General features: G+C 26.2%; 2 protein-coding genes across 6 annotated transcripts in view; one reads left to right on the forward strand and one right to left on the reverse strand.

Moving 5' to 3' along the window:
• LOC126551690 (pumilio homolog 3-like) overlaps nucleotides 1-23,751 on the reverse strand; it is a 149,794-nt gene that overhangs the window by 6,356 nt on the left and 119,687 nt on the right. For 4 of the 5 annotated variants that reach the window (XM_050205690.1, XM_050205689.1, XM_050205688.1 and 1 more), the window contains 2 exons: nucleotides 330-685; nucleotides 35-265 (listed from right to left, as the gene is read on the reverse strand). In XM_050205690.1, the coding sequence (XP_050061647.1) occupies nucleotides 35-265; nucleotides 330-674 (576 nt within the window). In that variant the 5' untranslated portion in view covers nucleotides 675-685. Of the gene's footprint in view, nucleotides 1-34; nucleotides 266-329; nucleotides 686-2,242; nucleotides 2,474-23,751 lie in introns of those variants that run through there. The other variant, XM_050205687.1, reaches the window with a different exon arrangement.
• The window catches only part of LOC114130367 (uncharacterized), a 29,608-nt gene continuing 23,861 nt past the window's right edge, over nucleotides 18,005-23,751 (forward strand). Inside the window, exon 1 of the mRNA XM_027995333.2 lies at nucleotides 18,005-18,549. Within this exon, the coding sequence (XP_027851134.1) occupies nucleotides 18,492-18,549 (58 nt within the window). The 5' untranslated portion in view covers nucleotides 18,005-18,491. The remainder of the gene's footprint in view (nucleotides 18,550-23,751) is intronic.

The following is a 23,751-nucleotide window of genomic DNA, read 5'->3' on the forward strand; positions in this document are numbered from 1 at the left end:
TTCAATAGCATTTAATTATTACATGTATACTTACTGTATGTAATATATATTTATTGACTTTTCCTTTCAAGGAATTAATTATAATTTTACGCTGTTCTGCATCACCTTGTTTTAACATATTTTGTACACATGAGGAAGCATACTTACAAAATATAATTTTTGGAACATGTTTTATTAGCTCATTTATGACTTGTGAACGAATTTCTGGTGTTCCTAGTTTCAACAGGCATTGAACTATACAAATGTTGTCATGTAAATAAACCATCTAAACAATCATACATAAACTTTTATTAAATCTAATACTAAAAATTAAAATATATTGATCTTACTGTTTGTAAATGGGGTTTGGAGTATTTAAAAAGGTCCTTCAGTAAGGTTACTTTTTTTTCCTTAGTACAATCATCACGACGCATAAGTTCCCAGATCTTTTTAGCTTTTCCGACAGCTACATAAAATAGACTTTTATGTGATTTACATTTTAGTCGAAGCTTTGGTTTTTCTTTTTTTGGTACTGTTTTCTTAATGGCTCGAGGATTATCAGCAATATTTAATTCTTCAAGACCAGATTCAATTGTTCCAGCATCTTCTGATGTTAGGTCAACTATATCATCAGTATTTAGCGTTTGCTTGTTTTGAATACTATGATCAGCAGATGGATTGCGGTTTTTCTTCATTTTGTTGTAAACTAAAAAATAACAAATTATTCATTAATCAATCTTAAAAGTTAATAACAATTTATTTTTAATTTTTTCTCAATTCCATATCTAAACATATATAATACAACTTCATAAGTAAGGAACAAATTTTATTATAGCAAAAAACTCAAAATAAATCTTTACTTGGAAGATCAATTAACAATTCCCTCAATTATTTAAAGTGATTTGACCTTTTGACTAATTTAAAAGTATGAACCTAGCACACCTTCCAAGTCTTTTTAATATTTTAATTTTGAAAAATATAATGATCATATTAAATTATCAAAAGAAAAACTACCCTAGATTTATTTATAAGTTAATTTTTCTCTAATGTTGTAAATATGAGTAAAATAAATTGTTTTCAACAAATGTTTGTTATGTTAAGTGTTACTAAAATGGAGTCAATGGGTACAATGCCTTCTTAGTTTAAAAACACCTACAATTTTTCAATTAGAAAATATTGTTGTTGTTTTGTTATTTTCTTATTCTCATTAAGATGGTAATAAGCTTTATATTTACTGAATCCAGTATAGTAAATTTAATGATAGAAGTTTTTTCAAATTAAGTAAAACCTTAACTATAAAAATTAGTCTCATTTTAGTTAAAATAACCAAAATAGTGTACATTTTTAAAAATAAGAACATGTATTTACAATAAAACATGTTATCTAATTTTAAGCAATAGGATACTTGTTGTAGCATAGATTGCAACCATATAATATAATACTTAATTACTATATTATGATTTAAGACTTAAGTTACTAGCAATGAAAAATTCGGTACTTGTGCGTTATTGCGACTACCACATATTATGGGTTATAGCGACGCCGCGCCGCGTCCCACTTTAACCTTGCATTTTGCAAAGGAATTCTCATAGCTTAGAGTTTTGCCAACCACATTATCAATAAATACTTTGACATTAGCTTTGGGTAATTTTTTATTATTATAAACGTATTAAACTAAGTGCACCCTGATTCCATATTGTATAAAACTATCAGATCAATTTAGAATTAAACACAAATAAGGCATTCATGAGTAAAAACGCCTAAAAAAAAAAATACTTTTCGTCGTCTTAGATATGACACGAAACACACTTTTATATAAAAATTATTTTTTTATTATTATTATTATTAAAAAAAAGGCTTTTGCCAACAAATCCGAACCCTTCTTATAATCAATATATAATGTTCAAATAAAATGAACAAACGATGACGTACAATTGAAATAGTATTAAGCTTGATAGTAAATATGCTAACAACCCTGCTGTCCGCATATCAAATAAAAAAAAAACTCAATCTAAACTATATTCCAACAGACAAACAGCAATGGAAAAAATGTCCAGAGACAGTCATGAAAGAATTGAAAAAATCTCGCGACAGCATGCTACAGTGACTTCTACTAAAGTTCTAATGGCTAGGTCGTATCTATAGAGATCGTAGACATCTACAAATATCTTCATGTATGACACTTTAAAATGTGTAGTTTATCGTACTTAATTAAAAGCTATAAAATAAACTAATCAACGCAGCGAATTCGTTCGGTACTTACTTGAAAATCGAAGCGCAGTATAGAAGTAGAATATTTTCCGATTAAGTGATGAAAACAATGGCGAGAACGAGAAACGCGGTAATGAAATTATATATTTTCTCGAATAAACAATCAATATCAATAATCAACAACGCCGAGTAAGCCGACCATGTGAATAGGGGTTAAGGACAAAGTACGAAACGCGTTACCAAATAGTATAAACGATAGGTTAGGTTTATAGTATTTGAAGGGTCGAGTGCAAGAACCGGATATCTCCCTTTTTATCAATTGTTCATGACGGAGAAAACAAATGTCTTTATCCCATTTACCATTATTGGCGGAAAATAATTCATTTTGAAATTTTTTTGGGAATAATAAATCGATTTTTTTGATTTTGATACCAAATTATAAATATTGCTTCCATGAATAATATTCTATGAAAACATTCATTTTGAAAAAATAAGTGGAGATACACGGTTAATAGTAATAATTTTAATTTAAAGAAAAAAAAAAAACAAAGGTAATCAATAATCAATATTACAGTTTAAAATGATTACTATAGTAACATTTATTTCTCTTATTGATCATATGCCATATTAAATTACTAAAAAACTTATGATTTTGTGCCTAAATATTATAGTAATAAATAGGCTATTGTCAATTTCATCGATTTAAAAACTTTAAAACATGTAAATTTAACCATTAAGAATTTTTGACCTAAAAAACACATGAACTCCATCAAATCAATAGATTACAACTATTTTTATTATAGCCACACATAACTGTCAACTTCACAAAAGCTCAATTAGATAGCCAATTATTCACTTACATTAAATTAAACGACTATAACAAATCTAATAACCTCAGAAATTCTCAATCAAAAACACGCCAAAAATATTTAAACACAATCATTTTGTCATACAAGGAAAAAAATATTACCATTACTTATACAAATTAGTATAGGTGCATCTAATCTTTATAAATTCAAATTTTATATTTTATTTAAGTAATTTTTTTTCTATTAACTAGCTAATCATTATTGATAATTAATAATTATATTTTTTATTTTTATTAATTTAATATTTAATTTTTTTTCAACTAACTATTAACTATCATTATTAATTATTATCAGGGCTCAGATTTTTTAGCACTAAAAATGACTAAAATATGCGCTATAAACACAATAAATAGCAAAAATGAAAATTTATTTTGTTCACAAATTAAAATACTTATATTTATAAATTAATGCATTTTTTTTTTTTTTAATTGTAAATAATAAAAAATAAAAATAAATGATAAAAAATTGATACTACAAACTTTTTTTGTTAAAAATATTAGGTAATACTACTTGAATTTGTTGATTCATTAAACTATAAAATATACACGCTTTTTGAGTATGGCAACTATTCAAAATTGTCATATTGTTACATTTCAGTTTCATACCATATAGTATAAATAAGTCTTATGATAATACGAAATAAAAGTTATATTAATATAGCAAATTAGCCGAAAATGACACCATAATTTACAAAATAGTACTAAAAGCTAAAAATCCTTTAAATATGCGAAAAATAGTAAAATAAAATTTCATATTTGAAGTCTCTGGTGCGCAAAACAAATTTATAGCTTACTTTTCTATTTTTACCTATATCCAATAAAAATGAGCAAATGCTATAAAATTCGAGCCCTGATTATTATATTATATCCCAACAAAACATAAATGTAAAATGATAGCCAAGTTCAATTAAATAATATGCTTTGGTTGTTGACTTCAACGACAAAAGAAGTGAGATCTAAATGGATGCCAAGTTCAATGGTCAGTCCTGAAATTTATTTATAACAACATAAAATATAATTTCTTCTTATCACTTAGGATAATGTTTTGAAGCCTAAGGTCTGACTTGGCTAGTTGTCATATACGAATTATTATTAAGTACCAACCAAAACAGTCATGGAAGAGCACTGTGTTCGATAGCTAGTTTCTATCAGCAATCCAAATTTTTAGAAGGATAAAAAAGAACTTACAACTTTAGAACTTGCGAAGGCTATAACATAATTTGTATATGGAAACTAGCCAAGTCAGACCTTAGGCTTCAAAACATTATTCTAAGTGATAAGAAGAAATTATATTTTATGTTGTTATAAATAAATTTCAGGACTGACCATTGAACTTGGCATCCATTTAGATCTCACTTCTTTTGTCGTTGAAGTCAACAACCAAAGCATATTATTTAATTGAACTTGGCTATCATTTTACATTTATGTTTTGTTGGGATATCATTACATTTTTGTAAGTAAATTATTAATAACTATTAAATCATATTAAAATAATTTTCAAATGGTTTTTAATAAACTATTGTATTTTCCTACATAAGTATAAAAAAAAAAAATTAATTTAATTTAATTTTTTTTTTTTTTTTATTAATTTAATTTAATTTTTTTTAAATTTTTTTTTCAATTTAAGTCAACACTACATTAAAGCAGAGGCAATTAATTAATTAATTGAAAAATAAAACATAATAGATAATTAATTGCAAAATTATAATAAAATCAATTGATAAAAAATTAAAAATTAAAAAATTAAAATTCTTCAAGTTTCTGATTTTTTCCTTTGTATTAACCTAACTACCTATCTGTATGCCAAATTTGAACTTTCTAGGTCATCTGGAACTGGGTTAGAATTTTGATCTATAGGTAAGTCAGTCAGTCATAAAAATGACGATTTTGGGACGTTAATATCTAAATAACGGTTTGAGGTATGTTTATGAAATTTGGAAAACATATGTATCTCGTAAGTCTCAATATATGAGCCAAATTTGACATGTTTATGTGGAATAGTTTTTGAGTTATGAGGGGGTCAAAAGTGGCTCCAAATGGTTCGTGTAATATTACACACGGTGCTGCTCGCTAGTTCTGTAGCTAGAACTTGGCTTGACACTCTACCGCGTGTCTAGATCTTTTAAAATTTGTGTAAAAAAGATATATGTATCAAATTATAATATGATACATAAATAAATTATGTAAGGACCTATTATCTTCATAATGTTAATTTTATTTTAGGTAAACAAAAAACCGTAGACTTAATATATAATTTTTAAGTAATAAAAAGTTACTGGTGAAATTATGAAAAAAAAAGTCACAATTGATGGAATTTATATGCACTAGTAATCAATTGTAACAAAAACATATAATATAGGTATATAAATAGAATTGCAAAGCTTAACATTATAGACTCTGTCTTTTATGTTTGTTTAAAATCAATTATATGCTTAACATTTAATTAAATGTACCTAATGTTTATTATTAAATCAATTTTATTAGGTAATAGGTTTTGCATTATAAGCTATGTTAATAACATTAAACTTCAATTTTGTCATATTATATTCAACCATACTATTTGTACTTTGTATACATACAAAATAATATTATGTAATTTTTAACTACTCATTTAATAAATTATCATGTAAATTAGACAACATAGCTCCAATTTCAAACAATGAAGGTGGTTCCCGATGTAAAAGTGAATATCCTTGGTGCATTATAGAGGTAAAAAGTTAACATTTTCCAACAGTTTTCAAAAAAATCGAGAAAAACAAAAAAAAAATGACGGAAAAACGGCAATTTTTACGCAAAACCAGTTTTCGACCAAATCGATTTTTTTTTATGGTTGTAATTCAAAAACTAATCACTGAAAATACTTGAAATTTTCACCAAATGTTAATGTCAGTGGTATCCGTATATAGTTAAATTTTCAAAAAATTTTGACTTTTTTTGAGTTATTTATAGACCACTGAATTTTTCGATTTTTTTGAGAAATTTTTTTTAAAGTGTCGATAAAAAATTTTTGGATGACAAAAAAGTTTTGAAAATTTAATACAAAGTTCCTTATGAGTTGTTTTTAATGTAGCTAAAAAAAATCGTTAGTCACAATTTTTTTTTTATAAGCGTTTTTAGTTCAAATATTGACAAAAATTCGTCAAAAGCATGAATATTTGCAAATTATTTTGAAGTTGAAAAATCATAAAATGTTTTGTGTTAATAACTAAGGATTAAAAATACAACACTAAGTTTTCCATAAGTTTTCCTTCAAGTAGCTCTAGAGAAAACTCTAAGCATCATTATAGGAAAAATTTTAAGTGCGTTTGAATTTTAAATTTTAACGAAATAGCGTAACGATAACGATTTATCCTCAAACGATTTTAAATATTTGTTATTATTCAAAAAGTATAAGTCGTAGATAGTTGAAAATTTTACCAATTATTAAGATTCGCGTTTTCTTTACGTGATTTAATTTTCAAAATATTTTTAATTTTTTTGAGCTATTTATAGACAACTGAAATTTTCAATTTTTCTGAAAATTGTTTTTTTATGTGTCGATAAAATCTTTTTGGCCATATCAAAATATTTGAAAATTTAATGCAAAGTTCCTCATAAGTTATTATTATAGTGATTAAAAAATTATAAGAATACATAGGCACAATTTTTTTTTATTAGCATTTGAAGTTCAAATATTGACAAAAATTCGTCAAAACCATGAATATTTGCAAATTATTTTGTAGGTATATTTCATAAAAATGTTTGTATTAGTAGCTAACAGTTGAAAATTTAATACAAGGTTTTTCATAAGTTTAGCTTACAATTATTATAAAAGAACTTAAATTTTGTTGTATTCAGGCCATTAAAACATAAACCACCTTTTTTCACCAACCACTAGAAATTATATCCTAGGCTGACAAATCATCTTCGTTCAGAATCGTTTTTCGTATACAATGATAACTATCATTGGATTCAAATTTAACACTTCTATAATATATAATAATGATCCATACGGCACCTAATGTACAGCAGAGCGGTACTCACTTGCCCGCTTTTTTTTAATTTCAACTCAAATTTTCAACTTTTTATTATAGATTAAAATTTTATTTTTTTATAAAAAAAAATTGAAGATACTCTTAATAGTGTTAAATGATAATACAAAATTAAAAAAAAAATAGTATTGTCCATCTCATGTTAATTTTATAGAAAATTTAAGTCTTTATTGATTTATGGTAATATTACAAGTTTTAACAGTATAATGGACAAAAAAATACAAGTGTTTTGGTGAAAAGCAAAAATTATAACTTATTGAATAGGTTATACAGGTTGGTCATGTGTAAATGTTTCACTGTTTCTTTTGATGAAAAATTATTATGCTACAATATGTAAGTTTATAATATACGTATAATAAACTTTATATGAAAAAAAATTTAATCCTAGATTTTAATAAATTATTAATTCATATAATAGATAAATTATATTTAATATAGTAGTATAAACTAAAACAAATATTTACTGATAGTTGAAATTTCTTAAAACTTTAACTTGCAGGTTTGAGCCATTTTTAACTTTAATAAGTTTAATATTGGTCAATATTTTGAATAAATATGACAAAAACATGAAAAAAAACGTCCTACGCCAATCAGTTGTTTCTGGTAACCAATGAGGGCTTCCTTGGTGAGGAAGTGTGTTGGTACTGGAATTGGGGATAAATGCAGTTTCAACATATTTTTTCTGTTGGACTGATCATTCAGGCACTGAATAAAGTATAGGTACAACATTGGTATGGATCTATCATTAATTAAGTTAATTAATATCTCAGAAATCTGCTAATGGTAGTTTATATAAAAAAAAAATACATAATTTATAATAAATAGAAATATTAATAGACATTGATACACTTAAATTTACCTTGTTTTAATTTTAATCATATTTTAAATAATTATGTAGGTCCTAAGTTTATATATAAATATAATCTTTGTAACATGAAGTGACCTATTCATTTCTTGTAATACGATAGTATTCTAAACATCATTTGTCTGGAGTTTCAAGACCAGCATGGATCATTAAATCAGATATATTCTTTTCTAAGTCATCGATACGCGTACCCATATCATCTAGTATTTATTAGTAAAGAAATATTAACATACATTTTACAAAAATAATTTCTTAAAGTGTTTATGGCATATAAATATAATACACATCATTTAATACACCTGAATGCATATATATATTTTAAAGATTTATTATAATGACTATCATTAAAAGATAAATTTTAACGTAGAACATAAAACATAGAACCTACCTATAGCAGTGGTGTACACAGAATTCATTTAGTAGGGAGGGGGCTATCATTAATATATTATATGAAACTAGGAAAAAGAGGCAATTGAAAAAAATCAAAAAGAAAAAAATGAAAATGAAAAAAATGCATATAGGTAGGTGAAGCAAAAATCAATATGCATGTGGTTAGATTATAATATTACATAGGTAGTAAGGTAGGTACTCATTTTTGTTTTTAGTCGTAACGTAAATTACCAAAATTAATTTTTAGGTGTGGAGAAAATAATAAATAATATTATTATAGGTACTTACATGATTTTTCTTTCATATTAATCAACGCTTTGGTTATCAAGATTTTCTTGCGATTCGGTAAATGACCACGAATTTTTTCATACTCTGTTATTTGTTTATTTGTACTTAGTACTACTGGACAATTTAATGAAGACTAGTTTGAACATCGCTATTTGATCGAATCACTAGTTTCGTAGTATAATGTGTATACAATGTACCGTCAAGATAAATGTTGTCTTTTTTTTTATATGATTTAATTATTTTCATTGACATATCTACTGGTAAAATTATAGAACAGTCGAGAACACAACATAACCAGGTACCTACTAACATGTTATAGCAAAAATACGAAGTAAAAATAATATTAAATATTATATTTTGTCAATTATTGAATACCTGAAATAATAACCTAATTTATCTACCTATCTCGTTATTTTTTCTTGAACCATTATAAGATAAGTATGAAATATGAATTTGACATTTTTATCATAGTCCCATTTATCAATTGTTGATCTCTACGATTTTAAGAGTCATATAGGTCTCGTAGGTATACGCAAATAATCACTTGCTTTAAAGTGTCTCGTGGTTTCCAATCGGTTGTCGCCTTGTCGGTAAAAGCAGCATGAGCTTCAATGAGCGGAGCGTCAGGGGTACATACCTATAAGTCTAGTGGGCCGGCTTTAGTACAATAACAATAAATCACAATAATTACACATCCAAGCTTTTAATTAAGCTGTATGTATATATACTAAACCTATAACCAAATGCTTAGCTATAGAGCTTTAGAAAAACATTGTTTGCTCTTATCGATAAAATGATTTGATATATTATCTATATGAGGCCTTCAGCGCAATAACGGACTAACCCACAAATTTAAAATAATTAATATATATTAATATATATTTATTTATTTATTTATTTATATTATTATATTTATATATTTATTTTATATATTTAACTATTACAAATAATAGTTAAAAAAAATCACAAATTAAATAAAACCTTAATTGGAGAAGATAGGAGAAAGTGGGGAAAGGGCTACAAAAGCCAAAAAATAACCACGTATATTTTACGTATTTCTCTGATAAAGTAAAATATTGTTGGTATAGTATTTAATTTAATATTGAGTATCTGAAAGTGTTTGAAAAAAACAAAAATTTATCGATTGCTTTTATTTCATTTGCTTTTTTTTCGATGCTTTTTTTCAGTTGTCTTTTTTTTTTTTCTATTATTATTATAATGTAATTGGAAAATTGGTTTACATTATTTGTTTTATCATGTTATTAATGTAATATTCCATAAAAGAAATCATTATACATGTTTTACTTATGGTGGGCGGGTAAACGCCTAACCCCCTCATCTCCGTCGTGGCCTATTATAGGTAATACCTATACCTCAATAATAAAGCAAATCCTGCAGCTTAAAAATAACAAATCGTTCTATTTTGTTTGATCAGTATCTGCTTTATATTTTCATTATATTCTGTGCGTGGACTGTATTATAATATTATAATACAAACGTCAATTTTGCTATGCAGATTAAGCTTCATGTTAAAAATTTAAAGTACCTAAAAATTTTTTCATCGGTACGAGAACAGTATAGTTAATGTTATTTTTGTCTCGACGGGAATAAAATATCCTTCCTTGCACTTAAAATTCATAATAATATATTGTACTATAAATCGACACATACACACACACCCTTCCTCGTATTATATACAGCCACGGCCATGCATAGGTTTAGACATAAACCGCCACTGTCCATTCACTTGTAATATTGCAGCAGTGTTTTATTTTAATATTCTGTACACTAATTTATAGGTATGAGTGCCTGGTGCCTGCGTGCTTAAGTTCGTATCTGCACGATAATAATATAATATATTATTATAGAATCCAGCCGAGTTTTGTCCCGCACATTTGTGATTTGTCGGATGCACCGTATAACGCTGCTCAATTATTTAGCTCGCATATTATACGTGTATCTGGTATCTGGTATACCATCTACTGCCTATTATATACAATGCATGCGTTTATACTATTATTTACGTAATACACTAATATCCTATATATGCGTATAAATATATATTATATGTATTGTTATGCGTGTCCGCCTTACGATTAGTGCGAGGGTGGATTTCCACTCGAGACCCCACGAGTGACAATGTCGTCGACTTCTACCCCCTTCCCCCACACGAACCACAGACACAACAACAATAAAGTAAGCGCGCGCGCTAGTGTGTGTGTGTGTGTGTGTACGTGTTTTATTGGCAATGACGTCATCTCGGTTTTACTGTTCGCCTACGCAAAGCGATAATAATATATGACTCACAGCGGGCAGCCGTGCGCGCTTTCCGCCCGGACGCCTTAACTGCGACGACAACCCTACGGTCGGAAACGGAGGTGCACGTCATCTATGTATATATTTTAATAATAGTATAATGACTTATATATATATATCGTGTACAGCTGCCAAAACAGAATCTCGTTTGAACTGACAATCTAGCCGAGACCATCATGATAAAATACATGAATACAGGATATAACGCCAGCAGCATCATGTACATTTCACTTAAGTCAGCAGTGCGTCGTCCCAATATACGTGATATCATATCCGAAGAAATTTTAACCAGTGTAAGGGAAAATAAATCAAATACAAACATCTCGTATTATACATTTAATTTAACTTTATAGTGTACGATATTTTTTAATATAATAATTAATAACAATAATAAAGATAATATGGGTGACGGAGTAAATGAATAGATAAGATTGTATTACGAATACTCACTATACAATTTTCACAATTTTCATAAATTTTCAATGTATTGATTTTACTATAATGTATGATGTGTGCTGTACATATTATATGTTTTATTTATCATTATAGTCATTATACCACCAAGTGCATCATTTTTAGAAATTCGATTTTTTATTTATGAACTCGAATATACCTCGTTGAAACTTTAGTCTTTTGTTTTACTAATAATTAAGTAATTGTATATTATATATTTTTTATATTAAAGTGGTCAATAACCACAATAATTAGGTAAATTGTTTGTGCAATTTATTATACTAAAGAAATTTTTAATTTTAAAAATTATTGCAAACAACGATTTTATAATTTATTATAATAGTATATTTATTTAATACTAAATATGAATTTTTTCGAAGTGTTTAAAATATGTAAATATGTGTATGTAAAAAATATATTTAGGTACTTACTGCCACTGAGAACAATATATCTATTATACTATACAGAATAGTAATAATTAATAATTATAATAACCAGTAGTCTGATTAATTAGTCCTAACTCCTAATAACTTAATAATAAACAATAATTCAACAATTATAATAACCTAGATTTAGTATAAATCTAAGTCGTAGACAAATAATTTCGCTTGGAAAAATCATGTTCTTATTTCAATGTTGATTTTCATCATATAGGTAATAGGTAGGTATGCATTACAAAGTATACGAGTAATGTAAATGTGTATTTGGTACAGTACCGTATTGGTACCTACTAATTTATTTTTAAACTATTTCAGTTATATTATTATGATGGGTTTTTAACTTGAGTTAAATGGACACTCAGAAAAACATAATAACTAAAAAGAAAAAAAATGTATGGTTTTTGAATATTTACTATAGGATAGTTGGTATATAATAAATAAACTAAATAAATAACGATTTCTAGACAATGCGTGCGTTTTCTTATTATAACTATAACATTTTTACATTACAATTTTCTAAATTTCAATAAAAAAAAAAAATGTAAATTAATTTGCCTATTTCACGTTGTTATAACATTATAATATACGTCATATACAGCGTTGAGTTTGAATTATTTAATTTTAATTTTAAATTTGTAAAATTAATGTATTTAATATTTACATCAAATGTTAGTTAAATTATTTTTATTCTTCTTTATATTATAATAAATTTTAAAAATATTTACTCCAACATGTATAATCAATGTATACGATGCAGTAGCTGTTTGTATAATGTAACTTTACTATTGGAACACTTTAATTGTAAACAGGAATTTACAACGTTGTAGAGACCAATCCAAATGTTAATATTGTTCGACCAGCTGAACAATTTATATAGACAAACCACAATTGTTATCAATTGTTTACGTAGATATCTAATTTATTCAACCATAATATACCATATACCTATATACTTATTGGCTATTATGTACCATTGATATATACTGATATAATAATAGGTACTATATAACTTTATATTATAACTAATAGTGACTGGAATAAGTAAAAACTATATTTCTGTGCCTATAATAACATTTCTCCAAAGCCGACTTCGTGAAGTTAATAATAATTATTACTATTGAATTTTAATGAAGATGATCGAATGAAAGAAATCCATGCACATACTATCGAACGCGTTGTTTTAGTGCACCTATCGTGTATGTAGGACATACATAATACAGTTAAGTTGACAATAACGACAGTCGACAGTGGGTAATCACGCAGGATGATCGAGCTGTAGTTAACTATGGATGATTTTCGAATATTTTAGGTCACTATATATAGCTTAATACTAATAATAATAGTACAATAATTATGAATTGTCTATAGTACTTAATATATTCTTAAATGCATTTATAACCTTTAAGTCTCTTTGAAAAAAAAAATGTAATTTTATAAATAAGACCATATTTTTGTTTTCCATTTAAATGTGACAAGATTGTGAAAATGAAACTCAAGAAATTTCAAGTGCCAAATTAGCTGCAGATTATGATTGGTACTAAAATAACATTACATTATAACATCAGCTGTCAAATAGTGAACATGTCAAAGTAAGTACCTATTACGCTTTTTTATAACTTATAACTTATGTCTTATAAGTATTAATTTCTTTAAACTGTAACATCATATTATTAAAGTGTATTATAAAAGAATATATAAAGTCATTCAGAGAATTTAGCAATACAAAATATTTCTATATAAAAATAAATAATTTATTTTTAACAAAAATATAATATTAATATAATATATATATTATATATAGATACCAACAATACGAGTACCAAGGTGTATTAAATATTTATTATGTAGTGGATATAGTCATACTAAACCAATTTTTTGGAAATTTTACGTAATTGATAAAAGTACTTTGCAACTTTTAGCAACGTGTAAAGCCGTTTTGTATTATGTCTCTTTGAATTTCCATGATAAATACTGAAATATTAGTTTGGTAGAATTATAGAAGGATCAAACAATTTAAAAATCATTGTTTTTTAGAAAGATTATTGTTTCGTCTAAATGTCTAATGAAATCGTATTACATAGAATTTAATTTCCACGAATTTAAGTCAATTTGCTTACTCCCACATAATTTTAAATAATATTGTGTATGTACAATGTGCATGTATACTCATGGCAATAATGATCATTCATTAATAATCACTAAAATATATTAATATTATATTAATGAATATAGCATTGATATCAAAATGTTTGCACCTATTTTCTGCTCTTGAATTTTTTCAAAATAAATGTTCACATAAATTATACAAGTTATAAGTTGGTACTTATTATAGTGTAATAATTTTCGTCTCATTATCACATCCATAGTGTATAGTTTATATTTTGAATTTAAATGTAGAGTATACTCGTATTATTAACGATCGATTTATTTGGTAGTAGGCATCCGTAGAATATTATGTAATTTATTTACGTACCTACAGGTAATGTGCATTTATTTGCTGTAACTCTGTAATCCACAAGAAGCCTAGTTAATGTGGATTATTTTTACTACTGGCACACTTATTTCAGCCAATGAATATACGAGTAGTACAAGTGACCGAGAATTGTACATACCTACCCAATGTTCAACTAAACATTTTTTTTTGTGATAAATTATCACTGATAATGTAGTGTATATATTTAGTGTTATATGTAGGTAGTGTTTATATTTTATATTTATATTAGGGCAATTGGAAACTACCTGTCCGATAAAAAATTAGACCATAATATTAGAGGTATATAAGTATAAACTTAAGCTTATTGAAGTGAAGGATTTGATGCTAGCATAGATTTGGAGTGAAGGAGTACAATAAAATATTTATCAAAACAAAATCGGGTTTTCTGTTATGTAATAATATTATTTTGTATTAAGAAGACATTATGTGTTCTCTCTGTCTTATACGCGCGTAACATGGTTAAAAAAAATAATATCAGAATTACTAAAATTTTAAATTGCATTGAGAAGAACTTTATCTGTGTATTAACTTTTTAATTTTTTTGATAACAAGAATACAATATTAAAGTTTTTGGTTTGAAAACTTTAGATTTTTTTAAATTTAATTATTAAAAATGATTATGTTTATTATCAAAAAATTATAATTAAAATCGGCACAGATAAAATTCTTCTCAGTGCGATTTACAATTTTAGTAATTTTTATTCTTATATAATTATTGAGAGAGTAAAGTTATTTCGCGCAATTCAGTTTTTAACTATGTTACTCGTGTAAAAAACAGTACAACACGTGTGGGTATAGCGTCTTCTTAATATTGTTTTGAAAAGTATTATGTTATTTATATATTTTAACCTATGTATAAATATTTACAAAATAATATATTATTAAAGATTGTTACGTTAGTACCTACAAAATAATAAATAACATTTTTTACATTATATCTGTATAGGTATTAGTCATATTTATGAGAAAGTTATAGATAATTTGGTAGTACTTTGTTCGTGGAAACTAAATCAGCTTACCCGAACTTCATCAACTAATTATGTCATAACACAATTATTTGTTTTTTAAGTACCTATCTATTTATGTGTAGATAAGATACAATTTCTTAAAACAGTATTACTTATTTTTTTAGATTCTGAACGGAGTGATGAATGTATTGATTTTACAGTGATGTGTGTTTTTTTTATTTTTATGTGTCACCACGTTTTGGAGCAGTAAAAGTGCTTCGATTTTTAAACTCGGCCCCGTTTCTGATAGGAAAGTGAATCTAGTTGGTACTTTGGGGGGTAAAAAATAAAAAATTTCCAATAGTTTTAAAAAGCGTTGGGAAACACCCTAAAAAAGTAACAGAAAAACAGGAATTTTTACGCAAAACCAGTTTTTAACAATTTTGATAATTTTATTTTACTGTAACTCAAAAAATAATAACTGTAAATACTTGAAATTTTCACCAAATATTTATGTTAGTATTATATATATATATATATATATGTATACAGTTAAATTTTTAAAAAAAATTTGACTTTTTTTGAGTTATTTATAGACCACTGGAATTTTCGATTTTTATGAGAAATTTTTTTTAAAGTGTCGGTAAAAAAATTTCGGATGACCAAAATAACTTGAAAATATAATACAAGATTCCTTATGAGCGGTTCTTATTTTAGCTAAAAAATTAAAAATCGTTCTTCACAATTTTTTTTTTTATAAGCGTTTATAGTTCAAATGCTTACAAAATATGTCAAAATCGCGAAAATTTGTAAGTAATTTTGAAGTTAAAAAATCATAAAATTGTTTGTGTTTATATCTAAGAATAAAAAATTCAACAGTAAGTTATCCATAAGTTTTCCTTCAAGTAGCTATAAAGAAAACTCAAAGCACCATTATAGGAAAAATTTTAAGTGCGTTTGAATTTTAAATTTTTACGAAATAGCGTAACGATAACGATTTATCCTCAAACGATTTTAAAAATTTGTTATTATTTAAAATTTTAAAAGTGTATTAGTCATTGTAGAAACTTGAAACTTTTATACTACACGCAATATTATTTTCTATACAAAGGTAATGAAATTTTAAAAATATTTTCTTTAAATATTTACTTTTTTTTGTACTTTACGTATTGTACGTCGGTATTGATTTATAACTTTATAAGCTAATTACCTATGTGATGCGATATTTTTAGAAAAATTATATAATTTAGGTAATTATCTACTTTAATTTATCAAATCGAGAAAGTATTAATAATATAAATATAATAAAACAAATTTAATACATCAATCGCAATGGCCTACTCAATGACGAGGTACACTCGATATGGGTATTTAATGTACAGGTAGGTAGATACTTGCTATTTAGTATGCAGAGCGAGTTGCCTAGTTTTTAAACAAAAATATACTTATAGATATACATACGATATGGGAGGTTGTAGTTCACATAATATATGCGTAGATGACTTTTACAAGCTATATGCACAATATAAAAAGTGAAGTTAATTTCACTCTTTCAATTTAACAATTGAATATACGTACAAATATTATCCTTCGTCTGAGAATGAATAGCAATTTTGATTAATAGAAATCAAAATTATTGAATAGGGACGTGTTTGTTTAAAATAATCCCAAAACTCGGTGACTTGACAAAATATTGTGCCTATAGGCATTGTTCAACTTCAGAATAATATTAATCATTCACTGTATATTATTCGTACTTATTTAAAGACACTACATAGGTATTGGGTAAATAGTAAATACGAGTTTATTTTATATTTTAATATTCGTTGAAAAGAATTATCGATACAACACACATCACCTCGCATTTCGGGTATGTTTTCTGCTGGAGAGACGAGTGCGTGTTACACATTGTTTGAGTTCAATTTTAAAATAACATTTTTCCTATTCAAAAAATAAAAACGATTATTCCGATGACCCGTCTCGATGTCTCGTACAATGTAATATATTATATTATATTATATAATAGTTGCTATACACACTAATTTTTATAATGTACCTACGTCATACTATAGGTACTATCATTACTATATACGCCGTAGATCGAATTACTATAGGTGTACGCGTCGTTACTCGTTATCGTCGTCGTCGGGTCGTTGGGTCCTAGATAATATGGTATATACAGTCACCCGTTATAGCATATAATTATTATTGTTATTACGTTGTTTTACGGAGCTCGGAAATTAAACTTTAACCCGTCTCGATTTTCGAAGGTCGTGTTTGATCGTCGACTGTCCTGCCCGTACAGCACGTTATAATAATATATGAAATAAAAATCGCAATGCGCGTAAAATGCGCGATAATACAATAAATAGAACCGCCCGAAGAAAACCAATTGCCGGAGTAGTGAGTATATAGGGGTTGGTACCAGGTAAGTGGTTTGGGGTTGAGCAGTTGGAGTTCTTGCAGAGGCGGTTCCGACTCACAACGCAACTGTACGGCGAGCTAGCGTGCGAGAGAAAGAGTATGAGAGAGAGAATAATTTGAAAAACTTAAATTAAACGAGCAGCGGAAATCGTTTTTACCAAGATTGGCGCGTCTATAATTATACATCATACCGGCGCGACGTACACACTACCTACCATCGCCACATCTGCCGCCGCCGTCGCCGCCACCACCGTCAGTCGCCGCCCAGAGACGAGTCGGAAAGTCGAAAAAGTGGCGCCCTCCTCAGTGCACGTTGCGATACTACGGACGAGTGTGACGGTTGTCGCGTAGTCGTCATCGTTGCAGCAGTACGCTAGCCGCTTCCCGTCCGGTGGTGTAGTTGTTCAAAATATGCAAATTTTTTATTATTAATACGCTCGCGCGGTAAAACTTTATTAGGAATATATTTTTTTTTTTTTGTATAACGTGCACTCTGTTTCGTTGTAGCGCCCGATTCCGCCATGCTATAGTATTGGATTTAACGATAATAAACAAAATAGAAAATAACAGTGTAATAGATAATAACATAATACCTGTTACTAAAACCATGTCTCGTAGTTAAGCCAAAAGAACCGTTCGAAATCAAAACGCTTAAAGTCTCGATAGGTATATTGTAGTTTTATTTTTATCGTCCAACGTCATATCACACAACCGTACCTGCCGGACGGGAATACATACGTAGATACTTATTATTGTAATATTATCGTAAATCGAGTGTACCTACGATGGACAACGTCGACAACGATTATCTGGATTACTCGTACGACGATTTCAATAATAAAAGTGAGTTTGACCATTTAATATAAATTATATTGTTGTTATTATTACTATGTTTTATGATATTATAAATGTTTTATCTTTGCCCGTTACAATAAACGGGTGTTGCGTTATGACTTATGAGTTTATATTATGACCAACCGTCGTGGGTCGTGGTCCGGGTCAAACAGAAGAGATAATCATTAATCGGTTCGTACTTCGTGTATATTAAAATAATATTATAAACGTGTAGGTATAATGTTTATGCAAAACTTGTGAAATGTTGCATTGTTGAAACCAACGAAGTGTGCGAGTATAATATTATACCATGTATCGAAAGATATGCCAAGTTATAAATGGAGCTCAGAACGATGATAATGTCCATCGTCTGATGATAATTATATTGATGATTATAATCATTTGGGGTAATCGACGATAATTATTTAAAATGTATACAATATTTATAATTAGGTTAATTATAATGTATAAGGCAGTGTCACAGTGACCATACTTATCCAAAGGTGTAAAGTAGGTATTTATAATTAGAATGTTCGTATTCAAATACTTTTTTTCTCTCTTATTGAATTTGAGTGATATATAAATACCTACTGGCTACTTTTACTATTTTATTTCAATTATCACAATTCATATTAACCAATAGACTATTATTATGTGAATATTATTTTAATTACGAATTTTTTTGTAATTTAAAATATAATAATCATTCAAGTATACAAATAAAATTAATACTAAAAACTTTTTTTTAGTAATTATTAAAGTAGGTATTATTATAAATACTTTTTTCATTGTTATTTTATTTACTTACTTTTTAAAAGTATTCTTTACAATCCTGATGTAAATACTGTAGTTCACAAATTAGCACCTCCAACATTTTTCCATCAATACCTACTTATTATTTTAAACTTTCCGTTTTTACTTTTTTCAAAATTAAAAAAAATATATAATGTTTAGCAGTAATATTATATAATATAATTATGGAAAATTTTAAAAATCAATTTAAAACGTTATATTTTTAGTTTTATAACATCAATTAATATTTAATTTATTTAAAGGAAATAATATTAACAATAAATTATGTCTGTTTTCATGACGAGAATGACTGTTGCACACTTGCACTCCTATTTTCCTCATCCACTAAGATGCTGTTTATATACAGGAGTATCTTATCCCTGTAATGTAGGTAGGTATAAAATATAAATACGGTGAAAATTCATTCACCAATATGTAGGTACCTAATACAATTATTATTGGCTACATTGTAAATAATGTATTTAATGTTTTTTTTTAAATCTCAGAGTATTCGCTTAGATTCTACATAAATATACAGTTACATATACAAAACCATATCATATTTTGAAATATGCTGTACCACATAATCCATAACGGCAAAGCTATTAGATATTACAAATTTAGTTACTGTTCAATTTACTAAACTCTTGCAATATCTAATAATACAATTTGTATTTTGAAATAGACGATTAACTCACATCGTTTTCTGAAAACTTTGGAAATGAAAATGGAACTTGCAAACATAATATAACTGGAAATTTGAAAACAAGCTTATATTATGACTATCGTTATTCCGGAAATAATGGTGGTTTAAATATAATAAAGTTTAATATGATCGGGTGAAATTGCACAACAATTATTTAGTTCAACGAATATGGAAACATATATATTATGTACGTACTAGGTAGTATACTCGGATTTATCTCTCGGTTTCTATGAATCAAAAGATTTAATTTATTTATACAATTGAATTCTCTGAAATAAAAATAAAATTTAAATATTTTGAAGTATAGTTGTTTAGGTGGTAATACTTCAAATAATCAATATTAATTGTAAAAATTTCGTTTGTTCCAATTGTACGCCAATTAATATAATATTTAACGCAGTATAGTGCATATTTTGTACATAAAATATAGACTATAGAGGTACTATTAAAATTAATTTAGATCGACATTTTTCAATAATAATTCGTAGATTACATATTATGTAAGTATATAACACAATTGGTATGCCATCAGTTTTGCATTGTTTTAAATTAATGTTTTTTAAATCTCCAATCTCATCAGCGTTTCTTTGTGATTAGAGCATCAATTATTGTGCTGTTCTCATAAGATCATTGTGTAAAAATGTATAAATATTTTTTAAATAGTGCTTAAATAAGGTATAAATAGTATGTTTATTTTTAATAGCTTGAATAATACCTGTATGGAAAATGGGTTTTTGAGTCTGATAGTATTTAATTAAGTTAATTAGAGCTTAGAGGAGTAGCCCGCATATTATAATATGTACCTAGTTATTTTAATGTTTTATACTTCAATAAAATATAGTAAGTATATTACAATGTTGGTACCTATTTATTCTCGATAAAAAGTGATATGAACAATAATTATTTTCATATTTCATGTATCTAAATATTTATTATTTCAGTTTATGTGACTTATGTACTTTTAGTATATTATATAACGTGAACAATTATAAAAGTATAATTGTAAAAAGTATGATAAGACGAGTAATATGATTTTTTCAATTAGACCGTATCTTTTTTAATATATACTTAATTCAAAAGTTGAATATCTTTAATAAATGTTATCTTTTAAATTTGTTGTTCTAAATCATATTACTTAGTATTAACACATAAGTTTACATCTAAATTAAGAGTTGAGGTGTTAGATTATAATAATCATTAAGTTACATAATTCATGAAATTTATATTTTATAAACACCAACGTATAATAATTTTCTGAATTGGTAAGTATATAATATGCATACTATTAAGTTGGTTTATTCTTTTTACAGTATATACATTCATTTTGTCGAAAAGTCTTAACCTTAATTTTAATATTTTTTTTTTAATTTTTTACATCTAGATACTATTTTTTTAACGTTATAATTTATTAAGTTTGATTCCATACATTTTTTATTTTGTGTTCTGAAACATTTCTATATGAATAATTTGTTTAAGAATTTCCATAATAAACAAAAATCGAATATCAAACGAGTATGTTGAAATAGTAGTTATATGATTTATTTAAGTATATGTTTAAATTTATGCGAACTGAGTTTTAAGTATAGTGGACCAACGCTGCTTAGTAGTTACTCATATTATGCTAATATATATTTTAAATACTTATAATTAGAACCCAGAGCTTTTTGTATTTATATGGTTTTGCATTTTGATTTAAAAATATTTTTAGTAATAGAAAAATTTGTTTTATAAAATCAAATACAAAGTTTGGTGTGTAGATACTGTGTATAGTTTTGTGCGTTTTGTCATATTTAAAATAGGAATATTCGAAAATTTTTTTCATTTTTAACAATTTTTAAAACTATATTTATCATATAAGTGAATAGTTTTTTTTATTTACAAACAGTTTTTATTTTTTTTTCATTTACTTCTTTTATAATATTAGCTGCATTTAATTTTATATCACTTTTTGATAGTTTTAATATGCAAATTACATCCATACTTCGAACACTTTTAGTGTAATATATCCTAAACTGTGTTTATAAAAAATTAACTGTTTATTCAAACATCGATTTTTTGGTATCATTAGGAAAATATTTTGTTTCGGAACACAAAATTAAAAATGTGTGGATATTCAAAAATTGTTCTGTAGTGATTTCAATTATTAATGCTAAAAAATATTTTTGAAAACGTTAAAAATTTTCAATACTTAGAATGTTTACTGTTCACTATTAAAAAATATCACCTTGTATATTATACAAATAAATAGTCTCGTAGGTAATATAATATAGGCGTACATATAGCTAATGTATTTACTCACGTCATAGCATTTTAAGCTAATTATTAAATTCCACGTAGTAGCAAGCACTGGTATATAGATTATAATATAAGTATAGTATGGTGTTCAGTATTCACCTTTTACTAATTTTTAACCTAGTGTATTAATGTTTCATGTCTTCGTGATGTATTATATGTTATAATATTATATTCCTATACGTCACGTAGTTCAAATATTTTTTATTATATATGGAATAAGATAATCTACATAATATGACATAATAAAGTGATGGTTTGTTTATTATATACTTATGAGTAGGTATAAATATTAGTATAATCGAATTTTTTGATTCATAGAAATGTATTATGCAGTGACCCACAGGATCCCTGATTTTTGAAGTTGCAGATTTGTCCACTATGTATAGATACTAAGAATAAAAATTGTGTGTATTACATGCATAATACATATTATGTAGACATTGATGTTTTAAATTTGATCGATTTGTCGTCTGCGAATACACATAAAAGGTTATAAGTTATAAAAAATAAAGGTGTACCTATAAGTTGAGGAAAATACAATCTATTCTATAAAACATAAACCACGTAGAAAGCGTAGTGTGTAGATTATACAAAAGTTAAGCTTACACCTGATCTTGACTTTTATACATATACCTACCTAATAACTTAACAATATGCAATCTATAAAAATTGATTGTAGATGGGCTTTTACATTTGTTTTAGGAATTTAAGCCTACATGTGTCAATAATATATGTATATATGCAATATAAAAAGGATATAGTTATTATAATTTATTAAAATAAAATTATTTTAATAAGTAATAATAATAAGTACCTAATAACAAATACTAACAATAACTCATCTCAAAAATGATTCTAAGCGAATACTGTACATTAAAAAGCATATTTTATACTTCTACTAAAGAATTTATTTTACTTATTTTATTTATTCAGTAGTGCATTATTGGTTAAACTAATTTTTATAAAAACATAACAATTTGAATATATTATTGGAATATTGAATACATAAAATATAAATATATACACAAAATCATAGTGAAGTATTTTCAATTTTTCCGGAGGGAGGAAGGACCGGAGGTGCTATAGTTTGGAATAATTTTGTACCTAATTATTGTATTATTATTAATATGTTTTAATTCGGTCATAGACCAAAAGGTAATGACAGACACTAACACACGTGGTTTTTTAGTTTTGCTCAGGATTTAAAGTATACCAGTATGAATCTATAACGTTAAGAAAGCAATTTTATATAAAACTATTATCACTATTAAATGTTTAAATGCTGTCTATAGATATAGTAGATACTTCATCAAAAACTATAATATTTCAAATAAATACTAAAAAATAAAATACACAAGATAAAGTGTAACAGTAAATTTATATAAACTTATTATGTATACATTTTAATTAGCTTCTTG

Source organism: Aphis gossypii, chromosome X (genome assembly GCF_020184175.1).
Source record: "Aphis gossypii isolate Hap1 chromosome X, ASM2018417v2, whole genome shotgun sequence".
Taxonomy (NCBI): Eukaryota; Metazoa; Arthropoda; class Insecta; order Hemiptera; family Aphididae; genus Aphis; species Aphis gossypii.